Source organism: Scleropages formosus, chromosome 25 (genome assembly GCF_900964775.1).
Source record: "Scleropages formosus chromosome 25, fSclFor1.1, whole genome shotgun sequence".
Taxonomy (NCBI): Eukaryota; Metazoa; Chordata; class Actinopteri; order Osteoglossiformes; family Osteoglossidae; genus Scleropages; species Scleropages formosus.
Genome location: NC_041830.1, coordinates 17,822,343 through 17,836,699, shown reverse-complemented (window position 1 = coordinate 17,836,699; position 14,357 = coordinate 17,822,343). Strand labels below are relative to the sequence as shown.

Sequence of the window (14,357 nt, the reverse complement as noted above, 5' to 3'; positions counted from 1 at the left end):
CCCAGGGCTCCGCCAGAGAGGAGAACAGGCATCACTGTCACCCGTCCCCCGTACTGCTGACACACAGTTCAGCGGCATTAAGAAGAGCATTAAAAAGCAGCATGTTTCCGAAGAATGTGCTGCTAGTGCTTTAAGGAGCAGAGGCCCGCAGGTGCCGCCCTGCCCCATCAGTTGAGCTGAAGCGTGTACAGCGGCACGTCTCAGAACAACAACAACAACAACAACAACAACAACAACAACGCAAACACTAATAATACTCGTGTATTAAGTACAGGACACGTTCTATGCCACCCGGCTCCAGACATCAGAAAGGCCATTTCGGCGAGACGCGCAGCACACACACATTTTGCGTTAACGCTCCCGCAGTGATGAAGTGCGTTCCGAGAGCTCACCGACACGCTACGCGGGGCTTTATAAACGCTCTTTGGCTGAGCCTTCGACAAAACGCACGCAAAGAGGCACCAGTGGAAGGGGGATGTTTTACGCCTGCGAGCAAGAGCGGAGACGGCGAAGCCTCGGCAGAGCGAACAAGAGAAGAGAAGAGCCAAAGAGCTGCGAGTCGCTGTCCGCATTTCACTTTAGCGCAGTAGAGTAATGTGAGCAGCGTATTCTCCGTTTTACTCATGGGTGCCACAAAGCCCAGCCTATCTGACAAATATACCCACAGCATGAGGCAATTCACATACAGCGAGAAACACAATGAAATGAACACGTAAAAAGGAGGGGGAAAAAAAAAAAAAAACACTGTACATCAATGTCCAAATTCTGTTGACCTTTTATTTTACAGAAGAGCTACTGTATGTCTTTGAAAAATGTTCAGTTTTTTTTATATTCGTATCTACAGGAGTGTGGAAAGTCGTGGAACAAACTGCACCGAAAGCATCATGACAGAAGTTGAATGGAAACCTCTGTAGGAAACGGAGGAGCACTGAGCAGGGAAAGCGGCGCGGCGCCGCTTGACGCCACGCGACCGTCTCGTGGGACGCAGGAGAGGACGTCCACACGGGTCTGCGGAACAGAGCTCGATGCTCAGCGCAGCAGTTTAGTGCGTCGTGGAGGAAAACGCAGAGCCGTGCTCCTGGTTCATCGCTGCTTCCCGCAATCTTTCGGCTAAACTACGTGGATTGATCACATATGGCATGATGCCTTTATACAGGTCGGCGTCCTGAACGAATTGCACCGTAATGAGTTTTACAAATTGCACGTAACAAAGTTCCTATATCCAAGACTGCAGAAAGAGCCCGGCCCAAATCTCTCTCTCTCTCTCTCTCTCTCTCTCTCTCGAGGCTCGGAGCCACACCGGAGCCCCCGGACACTGAGCGCACACGCAGGGGTCTCTCGCGGGCCGACTCGGCAACACTTGGCCAACGTCACGCATAGGTCTCTACAACACTTCAAAGTAACACACTAATAGCACAGAAAGCTGAAGAAGGAATGATTACCGTTGCAAGTTGTGTCGCGACGGTCAAACGAGAGGTACTTTTTTTGCTCGGTCGCAAGGTGAGTGTTCCCTGGCGTACGGATGGTCAACCTGCAGGTCTCTGCGCTTCCTTGATGCTGTGAGCCAAAAGGACGAGGCAAGAGCGACACAACTAGACGCGTCTAATAACCAACCGCTCCGTACCGGAGCACAAGTGTCGCGTTGGAATTCCAGTCGTCGCTCTTCTGCGTCGATGCTGCCGCTGACTCCGGGTGCGAGAGTCGGGTCATTCGTGGGTGACTCGGGGCCTTCGGCACACGATGAAGCGCAACAGAGAGAAAGACAGGGACTTCGGCACACCAGTCATGCTCCCCAAGTCACTCGCTGGCTCACAAGCGAGGCGTACTCTGTGTGTGTGTGTGTGTGTGTGTGTGTGTGTGTGTGTGTGTGTGTGTGTGTGTGTGTGAGAGTGAGAGTGAGAGAGAGAGAGAGACAAGTGGCTCCTGAGAAGCAGGTGTGTCCTGCAGTGCCGCACACAACACACCCCAGCCAGACCATCCTGTTAGGGAGCTGAGAAGGAAAGACACCTTTCGATGAAGATACAAGACAAACAAAGGTAATAAAAGAGGAACAAAAGTGCATACATGTGTAAATGCGTGTCGACATCACCTCCTGTGAGCCTCCGGTGAGCCCGCTGTCATTTTACCGCGTTCTGCCCGCTGCTCAGTCCAGAGCACGACAAAGACTCCAGCCAAACGACTGCCGGTGTTCGAGTGAGTCGCGGCCTGCTGCTCACGGGCCTCCGTGTTGACAAGAGAGCCAGTGGGATGCTGAGCTGCGGGGACGAGGAGTCGCCACGGCGTGATGCTGCAGTGACGCACACCCCCCTACCACCCCCAGTCCATCTGTGGAACTGAGCGCAACAGCAACAACAGGAAGCACAAGAACAACTACATTACAGAGGGGACACGGGCTGCTATACACTGTTCTTGTCACCTTGGTCTCCAGAGCACATGGCAGAGCACGTGTCCAGGGGCCCGGTACAGTCAATGAAAAGGAAGTGCCGAAACACGGTTTAAAAAAAAAAAAAAAAAAAAACTGTTCCACTCTGCCTGTTAGAGTGGAGCCCGGGGCTCATACGATAGTTTCATCCGCTGTCTTCTTCACGAGCTTCGTGGACAGCAAGGAATGCTGGGCAGAATGCTCCGCCTTGATGTCGGGGATCAGTAACCGGACCTTCTGATTGGTTCGCCTCCACTCCGAGTACAGCTGACAGTGGTAGCGGAAGGACACCTGCGGACAGCAGACAGGCACTCAGGATCACGTGAGAGGTACACGCTGCAGCCGCCACCACCTCCGCAGAACAGCGGCAGAAGCACGGAGCAGACAAGCGGACGGATGCTCAATGGGGCCCAGAAGGGCCGAGGGGCGGAGCCTCACCAGGGTCCACAGGACGTAGATGGTGAAGAGGGCGATGGTGAGGGCGATGAGGCCCACGGCCTCCAGCCGGCTGTTGAAGTGCAGGTGATCCTGGGCCCCCCGCAGGCAGAGCCACCCCGAGATGGCGGCCAGGGGCGTGATGAAGAGGAAGCAGACCATATCGCAGAGGAGCGTCCTCTTCTCGTTCCTCGGCCCCGGGTCCTGGAGCCACTGCAGAGGGAAGAGGGAAAACGGGGCAGTGAAGGACGAGCAGCGGGAACCAAGAGTGCACGCAGAAGACACCCCTCTAGGAGAGACGTGAGAAAAGGCCCAGAGACCTCTGTGAGGGGCCGGGGTCTGCGCTCCACGCTGAACTCAGTGTGGCACAGCTCGCAGTAGCTGGTGTTGGACGACGACAGCCACTTCTCCAGGCAGCTGCGGTGCACTGTGCCCAGCGTACCGGTGCAGTCGCAGGGGGAGAGCAGCCCCTCGCCGTTGCCTCCTTCGTGGCAAATGCGGCATATGGGTCCGTCGCTGAGACACAGAAGGGGGCAAAGGTGAGCGGGAGGGACGGAGGAAGTGAAAAGGGGAGGGAAGGAGGAGAGGTGTGGGGTGCAGCGGAGACCCGCATCCTGGGTTTCAGCTGCTCCGTCATCCTGCTGCACAGGACATCCCACCTGCCGTTCCTGTAAGCGTTCCAACAGGGGTCGCGAGAGCACCACAGGGAGACAAAGGCAGACCACCAGCAGGGGGCGCAGCACTCGAGTAACGCGGAAAGGTTGTTCCTTCATATCCCAGAAGGATGGCCCCTGTACGGCTGCTGTACGGCCGCCGACCCGGCGCACCCCAACCCTCTCCATAAAGGCGATGGACGTACAGGGTACCCAGCGGTCGGCCACAGGTTTACCTCTGCATGCCCAGGGCCCGGATGACCGTGGAGAGCAGCCGGCCGTCCTTGGTAGTGACCTGCGTGACGTAGCGTGCCTGTCGGCCATCGGCCTCCTGCACGGCCTTCGACAGGTCTGCCCCGCCCGTGCAGTCGCACAGAGAGCCTGGCAGGTGGCAGCACTGTCCTGTTGTCATGGCCGTCCTGTCGGCGGGGAAGTGGGGGGTGGCGAGATGGGGCCACACGCCGCTCCCCTCGGAACTGTGGCTCAGAGTGGGGTCTCCCTGGCACTAGGAGACAGCAGGGACACGAGAGACAGCAGGTCAGCAGCTGGCATTGAGTGCACAGCGTGCAGGTCTACTAGTGTGTGTGTGTGTGTGTGTGTGTGTGTGTGTGTGTGTGTGTGTGTGTGTGTGTGTGGAAAGAGTGTACCGTGGCCCACACGTTCAGAAGGGTGTGTATACAGAAGACATTCTAACAAGAGAAATATCATTAGTTATTCTTTTAGCACATTACTTCATGTCGCTTTGGAGAAAAGTACTTAGCTTACAAACCTTAGTCCAAGGTGACTTATAGGTCTATACACCGTAACAATGAAACACACACACACACACACACACACACACACACACACACACACACCACAAGCAATTTAAAGTGACCAATACACAGGCAACTATTGGAGGAAACCAGAACAAGTCTAGGAAACCCAAAAGAAGACAAATGCAAGATCCAAACTCCACACAGACTAAATGAGGCTCGAACCTATGTCCGGCTGCACAGCCTAGGCACCGTGAGGCACCAGTGCTACCTGTGTTCATTAAAAGGACACAGAAAAGGTCAGAGAACATCTGAACTTTGGTGAAGTTAAGAAGGGAGCTACTAACAGCAGTAAGGATACAATGTTTTACCACACAAGGGGGTGCACTGTGGAAATCTTGCACAAACATGGGCTAAGAGACCAAACACACACACGCACACACACCACATACATTAAAACACATTTCACCCGTTCCTCAATTACCAGGATCATTTGTTTAGTGAAACTGTGATTGAGAATTCATGCGGTGAGGACATTAAGATACTTTGTCATTGTATACAATACACTGAAATTTTGTGTGGCAACATTTAAGTAATGTGCCATTACCTTTCTTTACTCCTGAAGCTGATAAAAAAGACTAGTGTAAAAGGTACCTTCATGCATTCCAATAAAACCAATAGTACAATCATTCGATAACTGTAACAAAATGATCCAATTCTAGTGAAAGCAGCAGGAGTGTGGGTTCACGCTTCTGCTGTAGTACCAGTACCCTGAGCCAGGTATTTACCCAGGTATGAACTGATACTGTGAAAATTACCCTGCTGCACAAATGGGTAAATAAGTGGAAGTAGCTCAACAGTATCAGGTGCTCTGGAGAGAAGTGTGAGATAAATTGAGAAGAGCAGCGGATGTACACTGGTACACTACTGTACTTGTACTGTACCGTTACCTTAGTGCGTGGCTCACACTGTCAGTCAGTGTGGGAGGAAGAGTGTACACTCACTCGCTTAATGAAGTGTGTGAAGGAACATCTGTCCGTCCGGCATGTGTGTTGGACAAAGAGGAGTCCAAGCGGCACCGCTGCAACACTTATAACCGCTGCGTTGCCGTCATCGTTTCCATGGTGACGTAAACAGTGCGTTTTGCCAGAAGAGAGTCAGAGCGAGGGGCAAAAACCTCCTGGCTCCGGGACACGCAGTGTGTGTGTGTGTGTGTGTGTGTGTGTGTGTGTGTGTGTGTGTGAGAGAGAGAGAGAGAGAGAAAGAGAAACGTCTGATCGTGCAGAACACAGTACCTGCTCTGGAAGTATAGTGATCACGTACCGGGTAGAAATACCATAGTGCAGAACTGCAGGGCGTACAAGACCTCCTAGCCTTATCATGTCAGTATTCTCTGTGTGGGTGTGTGTGTGTCAGAGAGCAAGCACAGGCACGAAGTACACAGATACATACATACAAGCACGCCACACACACGGACACACGGGTAAACAGACATCGACCGTACTGAGTGTGTGTGTCTGCGCGCGCGCGCGCGCACACACACACACACACACACACACACACACACACACACACACACACACACACACCCCCCACTAATACAGCGCAGGCCATTTCCTGCCGCCAGCTGCTGTGTCACACCGCTGTCGAGGTTCAGGGTCCGAGGGGAGCCCCCCCCCCGCCGCGGCTCGCGGCCTCCAGCGGCCCCGCCCCGCGCCGAGCCGCGCCGCAAAGCCAAGGCCGGGCTCCGGGTCCCAGCGCTCCAGTGTGACATGAAGCGAGCGGAGGAGCTGCGTTGGAACGACGTCGAGTGCGAGGAGATCTTTCACGAATCACGGCCGCAAACGGAATCCGACACGAGCCTCCGCGCGCGCGAGCCGCTAACTAACCGCACTGGGCGACAAAAAACTAAGGACACTCAGACTCACCGGCCTCCTGCTACATAATTCTTCACAGCATCATCATGACTGTCGGGGAACACGGGCGGCCCTTCACTTGGCGCGCATAGCAGCACCTTGACAAGTCAATGTCGACAATAAGACAATCCGGCATTTGCTCCGTTAGCTAAATGCTAGATGCTAGATGCTAGACAGACAACGACGACCTCCTCCTCCCGGGATCGGCTGGAGCTCGACGTTCTCACGCTGTTTGCGCAAGTCATTATTGTGACACGTAGCGAGCGCCGTATCCGCCTTGAAGAATCGCACACTTCGGCGTCGTTGGTTAGAGCCTGCTGTCAATAGCCAATCAGTAATCAGGAACATTTGACTGACATGTATTTGAGCCAATGGGCGACAATATCACCTCCAGACGAAATAATTGGGTATATGTATTTCTCTTGTACTCGCACGAAGTACTATCACAGGCTCTGGCTGTTTTAACTTATAAAAGCTCAGTCTTGTGAAATTGAGATAAGCTTAGTAATGCTGCAGGAATTAGACCTTTCACAAGCTACCTATTAGTACCACTATAGGAACGGTTAGTGTACTTTGAAAGAAGCAGACAAGACACTGCAGTGATTTCTTTCTGTTTGTATTTTTCCCACGATACATACCAACTGCGCACAAAGGGTTACGCATATATTAACAAAGCAAGTAACAAAAATATAGAAGTTGCTGAAGCACAATACTTTGCACTGTGAATATGACACAAATCATTTATATAAGCACAAATTAAGTAGTGGTGTGGAAAAAGCAGGGCAATTTCAACAAGTGCACCTGAACGCTGTGTGTGCAGCCTGTGTGGACTAAGCGCAGTTCGCTGCCCCAAAAGTCTATGCTCCAAAGTATGTACTGTACATAAGATGGACAAAAGTAAGAGTAGAAATGAGTGAGCGAGCGAGCAGGCCCTGCCTGAAAAGTGCCGCTCGACCTGCAGCAGAGCTCAGTGAATGGGCTCATACTGTGTACGATACACCTGCTAAGGTTGGGTTTTACAGGGGACAAAAAGTATACTGTATGCGTTTGTGTTTCACCTGATAACTGAACGGCTGAGCATCGTACGGCAGAAGGCCGAAGGGCAGAACGAAAGCGGTAACTCGACACTTGCGTACTGACCCTTTTCCCACCACGTTCCCTGTGGTAACTGGACATTACATTGCAGTGACCTTTCAAGTGGCCTCTTACAACGAGGTAGTGTCCCGTGTAACTCCTGGTGGCCATTGACGCAAATACCAACTTTCCTACATGCATATCATCTTGGACTTTAAAAAAAAAAAAAAAAAAAAAGGGACCGCTATGGAAAAGGCAGTTATTGAATATGCAGCTGCAATGAGAACATGAATTAAAATTAATTTGCTTTCATTCATTAGAGCACACGAAGTTTATAGGTCTTATGCCAACGTTCAGTACATCAGAACACATTCCCTGACTTAGTTTAGTACAACTTGAAGCCTTAAATAGTATTTGTAACTTTATCAGATAAATTACTGGAAAGCTTGACCCAACTGTGCCCAATAAAGTTTGTTGCAATTAAATCAACTGTTTATATATTTCCATGCATTTCTGTGCCAAGGTGTAACTACACACAAAGCGCAGCTTTAATACATTCAGCTCAGAGTATAGGGTAATACAAAGAGTCCAGAGGAGCAGCTGGACACACAGTGGCCCACAGTGATGAGTGTAATGTCACCAGTATATAGCACTTGCAAAGACATTAATTAACATTCTACGTTAGGTCACTGGATATGCAGTAAAATGCACACTTCCACAGCACAGAGATCAGTTCTGCACTGTTGCTTCAAGTCCCAGAGCAGAAGTGTTTGAGCTCCTTCGTCTGCGTGTGGTTCCGAATGCTAAGACGAGCACCGCGACGGAGCCTGACTACAAGCACACATCCATGAGGCGTCTGAGTGTAGCTCCATGTTCCCCCAGAAGCAACACACAGTAAGGGCAGACTTGCTAATGCAGCACTACAAAGCTGGTCTCTCACTCTTGTAGACAAGCGCTTGATCAATACACAAGACCGGTTAAGAGCTTTGTCAACAGCAGGTTTCAGATTACATGTACATGCATGGGACAAGAAAAATAGAGTACAAGAAGAAACTGTAAATCCCAGCAAACTGCTTGTGTCAAGGAGAAGCCATGTTTATTCAAGCTACACATACCACATTTGAGGCCTTCTGGCAGAAAGGTCAGTGGGTTCATCATTAAAGACATCTACTGACACCAGAACACCTTCATGGTCAGCCTAATTCTGGATAAGCAGTCCTCCACATTTCTTTTCCAAGCCCACTTTCATGCCCAGGTGAATCACACGTAAAGATGGCACCAGTACATCTACGAGCATCTGCAGCTTAGTAGCTGACAGAGTGCCGCTCCCAGGCGCCTGGGTGCCTCATCGTTTACCTGATCAGCTTTACACACAAGAAACCATTATACAAGTTCTGTAAATCACTGCTCAACTCTACACACTGGTTAGGGAAACAAGATTGTTTCTTCCACTAGTTTAATCAAGCTGGCCTCAGAGAAACAGCCCCAACGGATGCGATCACACTATGGTATTTGTCAGAGCAAAGGCGGCCCAGCTCTGCTCCCTCCCAATGTGCTTAACTTCCCAAAAAGCCAATAAAGGAATGTTCTCCTGTTATTCTTGACTATTGCCTGAAGCACAACCTACTTTGGGAAGCTCTGAAATGCTGTTCTGATAGGTTGTTGAGAAGACAGTAAAATAATAAATGCTCCAGTTTTAATTTTGAAGGTCCAGACACCAAAATCTCTTGTACAATTGGGGAAAATTCTGGAGACGTTCTGAAATGTGCATTTACGCCAACATGTTTTTTCTGTTATAAACAGTAAACACAAGCAACAATAGTGTAGCCATTACCTTCTAACAGAGACCTATCCAATCTCTAGACAAAAACATCATGCGAGTGTTCAATTTCTCAAATTTAAATTTTCCACAATCTCTATCTAGTCATGATGATTGGGAAATGAATGTTTAAGAAAAAGACAATGTAAATATGGTTGCGGAATGTTATTAATGTAGTACATCCATGAGAGGGGAACCTTAATATGCAAAGTCAAACAAAGGGTGGGAGGAACATAAGAATCAGGAAGGAACGGGTGGGGCTGCTTTGGGTGCAGGAAGTGCGTGGGGTCACGGGTCACGGGTCACAGGTTCTGGCAGCACTGCAGTTTGTTGCCTCTCTGTCCATCTGTGGTTGGCGGTACGCTGATGTCCACCACGTTGTTGCCGGGAGACTCGTCGTGGCCTGACCGGTCAGCGATCTGCTTCTGTGACACGATGCGGTAGATCTCTGGAGGAGAGAGCAGAGAGTTCATCTGCAGCATCTCTCTCTTGCACGCGCACACACCACTCAGGTAAAAGTGTAGAAAGATGCTGTGTCCTCCTCCGTACCTGTGAGGATGTTCTTGAAAGCCTCTTCTACATTGGTCGAGTCCAGTGCAGAGGTCTCAATAAACGACAAATTATTCTTCTCTTTAAACAGCAAGAGGGAAAAGAAAGATAGAGCATTTAGACTGATTCTAGCAGAAGGATACTGAGTTTCAACTGCGCGCGCGCGCACACACACACACCTGCGAATGCTCGCGCTTCATCAGTGGGCACCGCCCTCAGGTGCCGCAGGTCACTCTTATTGCCCACTAGCATGATGACTATGTTGTTGTCAGCGTGGTCTCGCAGCTCCTTCAGCCAGCGCTCCACATTCTCATAGGTCAGGTGCTTGGCAATGTCGTAAACCAGCAGCGCCCCCACTGCGCCCCGGTAGTACCTGTTACACACACAAAGGATACCTCGGTGAAGAGTGGCCTGCCCTGCCCCACCCACCCTCCCCTGCTCCCCCCAGGCCCTCCTCCCACCGGTGGTCCAAACTTACGCCGAGGTGATGGCTCTGTAGCGCTCCTGTCCGGCCGTGTCCCAGATTTGAGCCTTTATCGTCTTGCCATCCACCTGGATGCTGCGAGTGGCGAACTCAACGCCAATGGTGCTCTTGCTCTCCAAATTGAACTCATTGCGCGTGAAACGGGACAGCAGGTTGCTCTTCCCCACGCCGGAGTCTCCGATCAGCACAACTGTCAACGACAAGGCAGACAATTTCTCATTTACTCTTGGAGCTGTTGCCTCAAGAGAGCAGACGAAATCTGGAAACACCGCAATTAATCTGCTTCTTGCACTCAACCTCATGTTGTTCAAAGATCACCAAAAGCCTCCAGGATTCAGGGTTTGAAACTCACCCGCAATTCCTACCACATTTCAAAGAAGTTAATTTGAACACATCCTTCCCCACCCCATCCAGGACCCCTGGTCAGTGACCTCACATAGACATTAATGGTTAAACTGTTCTGGAGGGGGGGATCAAAAGTACTTGCAATTTAACCACACCAATGGGTATGGAGAATGTTAGCTGTGACCTGGGAAGTGTGGTAAGCGTTTACAGGCACCTGAGGCTCCACACAACTTTCATTTCCCTTTGTTTTATCTTTGTGCATTTTGATGCACTCTTTCTTTTGCTGCACGACTCCACTAATAGACTAAATATTCTGCTCGCAATGTACGTGGTGTGGCTCCGTTTGAGCTTGTTTATAGTTCTGCTATCACCAATGCTTTATCCCACTAAGAACTTTGGCTGTTTCGGCAGCAGGGGTTCACGTGTATAGGACATCAGCTGCTGCCCCTAAGGAGGCAGTCCCTGCTTGCCTGAAGAATGTTTGGTGCTCCGGATGGCTCAAGGCACGCACGCCGGGGCAGAAGAGGAGTGACTGTTAAAAACTGTGCGAGTGGACAGCAATCACCAGCAGTGTGCTGTGATGAGAGGTTGTAGACTTGCTGTGCTTGGGACCAACAGGTGGTGTAACACTGGACATGTTACTATTGGAAACAAATCGGGGACCAGGACACCGTGGCGATTCCTGTTGCTATGCGTTCACGTTGCACGTAACACATGATCCACACCACAGTCATAAGCCTTGGAGCACAGCGTGGTTTCTGCACACGGGGGAGCAATATAGTTTTTACCCATCCATATATCTAATTCACCACCATCTGTTGTGTGTTTTGCACAGGACAGGGCTTTCTGAAGCATTAAGCAGCACCTTAACAGAGAGACACAAGTTTAAATTTAAACTTTATGACCAAAGTGAAACAACTGCCACTGACAGGAGTTGAAGTGACAAATGGGACACCGTTTATACATAAGGGCATTATTCATTAAGATTATAAAAATTAAGCTTCTCAAAACAGAGGACCAATCTGACTTGATGGCAATGGCAATGGTTTTATCACAAAAGCTTGTCGTTTGGATAACGCAGCAAACAAAGCTTACTGCACAGTGTTTACTGTTCGTAAGTCTTCGGTCGAAGCGATAAGATGCCAGCGCTGGCGCCCTTCGCAGGGGGTCCGGTCCCGTCAAGGGCACAGCTTTTAGCGGCCCTGAGGTGAGGGACCCCACGGAAGGTCACTCGGTCCTGGAGCCGCAGGGAGACGAGGGTGATGCGAAACCACCATGGCATAGACACAAGAAGAGCTTAGTGGCGGATAGTGGCGGTGGTGGGAACGGTCTGCACCATCATCATCATCATCATCATCTATTCACTCACACTCCCGGGACAGACTGACACTCCACTGAGACCATGAGTCTGAGATACAGTACCACTTACCACAGTAACTTGGGCCAGTACAACCTGTCCCTCAACCCAGGCAGGCTGCTGCTGCACTCTATCATGATAGATAGATTCTATTTTTTACCAGAAGGAAAGACCACAATGATGCTGCATGTCAACAGCATTGTCCTAGACAATTTACCACAGTAAAGGCCACTGACTGATGACGTAGAGCTTACCAGTAAAACTCCAGCAGCTGCACCTGGGCTGGAAGTGCTACGCTACACCACACTGACTGGAAATGAAGGGCTATTTCAATTATTTCAATCCCGTAAAGCTAAAAATTGTCCTGTGCCTCACGTTTATAGCACCACGGACAGTACGGTATCGGAAGGTTTTTACCTACTCTGGCTCTGCAGAAGAAGCAGAAGAGAAGAACGCGGCACGGCCGCTTCCTCACCATCAATCATCACCATCTCTCCTCAGTAAGACAGACAAGAGCCGCCGCGCAGGCGACAGCGAGTCCTACCTTTAAACAAGTAGTCATACTCGTCGTCTCGCGTTCCCATCTCGTGCACAGCGGCGCTTGATAGCTATAAATGTACGAATTTGTGTTTATAACGTTCGCGTCTTGGACACCAGGGAGGTCGAAAATCCTCGCCTCAGCAGACAGGAAGTCAAACGGTGCCAAGCGTCGACGCGCACGTGACGTGAGCGACAGCTTCCCCGTCCAATCATAAGCAGCTCCGCTTTGACTGACAGGGGAGTCTGCGAATCGTTCCCGGTGTCCTTACTGTGGCCAATGGAAATGTGACAATTAAGTGAAGGGGGCGTGGTATAATGCAAATAAATAATAAAAGGTAGGGCCACTCATAGAAATCAAGGTGCAGCTACGCTGTTTGCGGTACATTATATCTGCGAATACATAGTCTGTTTTATAGTGCAACTGAAATAAGTGTATACATATTTTCCAAAATTCTAACTTCATGTCTGTATAATATATGTCGCAAACCAGGAATCAAATCATTCTTTCTATATTGTTTCTGCTTGTTGAAGGGCTGCAAAGACTCAAAGTGTCCCTGTCAGTCAGTGTCCAAATCATAAATGTACATGTCAAGGTTACATTTAATAATCAGCACTGATGCCCTCTGCACCACATTTGCTGTATGTTTTATGTTAGCTTTTACCACAGTAAAATCAGAAGATGTTCTCAAAGCATCGTGCTGATAGTTTTGGTGAACGTGGTGAATGGAAACACTTTTCCTCTTTAGGCCTATGTTACGCACGCACACACACGCACACACACGCACGCATGGTCACAAACGGGGAACGAAGTATGAACGGGGCACGGCATCGTCGACGAGCCGGACCGCGAATGGGCCCCGTGCGCTCAACAGGCCCGCTTTGCTGTCGCGGTCCGGAACGGTCCGGAGCACGTCCTCCGCGAGCACGACATCGTCCCGAGAGGCCGACGGGTTGTGCTGCGGCTTCTCTGCGTGCTGGGAGCGTGCGAGGGCTGTTCTCTCCTACTGGAGGGAATTTGGACAATTACCGCGGTAGCTATTTCGCAGTACCACATTTTTACACAGGCTACATAATTTAACATTTCGAACAAGCCTTGAGAGCAGAGGCAGCGTTCTTGTTCTTACTGCGCAGACTCATCTGCCCACGGTTTCAGCAGCTGAAGATGCGAAAGCCCTACTGTAAAAGAGTCCTATTGCCATGACGCTGGGGGGTGGGGTGCGATGGAGGGCGATGGAGGTACCTGACTGACCAACTGACCGATTGGACGCTGTGCAGATGAAACATTCCCACAAGGGCTCGGTGTGGAAGAAAACAGCTTGAATTTCTCTTGTATGCTGTATTTTCTATTCACTGCTCGACTGCCTTCCATTTTCATCCATGAAATGACCACACTGGGCAGCGACTGGCATCGCCTTGCAACCAAATCCCACCTCCTGCTGCAGCAGTACGCTTGACCCAGGTCTTTACCCTGAACTGATACCATGAAAATTACCATTAAATTAAATTTCACATGGAACAAGTGTCACTCGCTTAATGAAGTGTGTGAAGGAACGTCTGTCCGTCCGGCATGTGTGTTGGACAAAGAGGAGTCCAAGCGGCACCGCTGCAACACTTATAACCGCTGCGTTGCCGTCATCGTTTCCATGGTGACGTAAACAGTGCGTTTTGCCAGAAGAGAGTCAGAGCGAGGGGCAAAAACCTCCTGGCTCCAGGACACGCAGTGTGTGTGTGTGTGTGTGTGTGTGTGTGTGTGTGTGTGTGTGTGAGAGAGAGAGAGAGAGAGAGAGAGAGAGAGAGAGAGAGAGAAACGTCTGATCATGCAGAACACAGTACCTGCTGTGGAAGTATAGTGATCACATACCGGGCAGAAATACCAAAGTGCAGAACAGTAAGGCCCATCGTATTGAAAAGCGAGCGTGTTTGTGTGTGCGCAGCAGCGCTTCGCTGTATTGGAAGTGCCGTGTCACCACTGAGTGTGTGTTTATCATTCCTGAGACAGAAACAAAGC

At 50.4% G+C, this 14,357-nt stretch overlaps 2 protein-coding genes across 4 annotated transcripts; both read right to left on the bottom strand.

The window, feature by feature from the left end:
* Window positions 1-222: 222 nt before the first annotated feature.
* On the bottom strand, window positions 223-4,016 carry LOC108921615 (E3 ubiquitin-protein ligase MARCH2). 3 transcript variants are annotated; one of them, XR_003797329.1, is made up of 5 exons: window positions 3,747-4,016; window positions 3,178-3,373; window positions 2,861-3,070; window positions 2,090-2,713; window positions 223-1,990 (listed from the first exon to the last, which is right to left on the bottom strand). XR_003797329.1 is itself a non-coding variant. In XM_018731146.2 (4 exons), the coding sequence occupies exons 1-4, from the start codon at window positions 3,920-3,922 to the stop codon at window positions 2,555-2,557; spliced, it is 741 nt and encodes a 246-aa protein (XP_018586662.1). In that variant the 5' UTR covers window positions 3,923-4,016; the 3' UTR covers window positions 2,065-2,554. The 3 variants fall into 3 exon arrangements, 2 of the variants coding, with proteins under 2 accessions (XP_018586662.1, XP_018586661.1); XM_018731146.2 differs by lacking the exon at window positions 223-1,990 and having other exon boundaries at window positions 2,065-2,713; XM_018731145.2 differs by lacking the exon at window positions 223-1,990 and having other exon boundaries at window positions 2,571-2,713; window positions 2,861-3,373.
* Window positions 4,017-6,716: 2,700 nt separating this feature from the next.
* Window positions 6,717-12,521, bottom strand: LOC108921616 (ras-related protein Rab-11B-like). Its single transcript, XM_018731147.2, has 5 exons — window positions 12,354-12,521; window positions 10,102-10,297; window positions 9,803-9,996; window positions 9,624-9,704; window positions 6,717-9,522 (listed from the first exon to the last, which is right to left on the bottom strand). The coding sequence occupies exons 1-5, from the start codon at window positions 12,391-12,393 to the stop codon at window positions 9,377-9,379; spliced, it is 657 nt and encodes a 218-aa protein (XP_018586663.1). The 5' UTR covers window positions 12,394-12,521; the 3' UTR covers window positions 6,717-9,376.
* Window positions 12,522-14,357: the final 1,836 nt, after the last annotated feature.

What these genes read in the sequence shown, in the direction of transcription:
- LOC108921615 (XM_018731145.2), bottom strand. Translation starts at nt 3,922, where the DNA reads ATGACAACAGGACAGTGCTGCCACCTGCCAGGCTCTCTGTGCGACTGC. An exon ending in CGGGCCCTGGGCATGCAGAG is followed by an intron (nt 3,374 to 3,746) that starts GTAAACCTGTGG and finishes TCTGTGTCTCAG; the next exon opens with CGACGGACCCATATGCCGCA. An exon ending in TCTACGTCCTGTGGACCCTG is followed by an intron (nt 2,714 to 2,860) that starts GTGAGGCTCCGC and finishes TGCTGTCCGCAG; the next exon opens with GTGTCCTTCCGCTACCACTG.
- LOC108921616 (XM_018731147.2), bottom strand. Translation starts at nt 12,393, where the DNA reads ATGGGAACGCGAGACGACGAGTATGACTACTTGTTTAAAG. An exon ending in TACAGAGCCATCACCTCGGC is followed by an intron (nt 9,997 to 10,101) that starts GTAAGTTTGGAC and finishes TGTGTGTAACAG; the next exon opens with GTACTACCGGGGCGCAGTGG. An exon ending in TTTCAAGAACATCCTCACAG is followed by an intron (nt 9,523 to 9,623) that starts GTACGGAGGAGG and finishes TCTCTCCTCCAG; the next exon opens with AGATCTACCGCATCGTGTCA.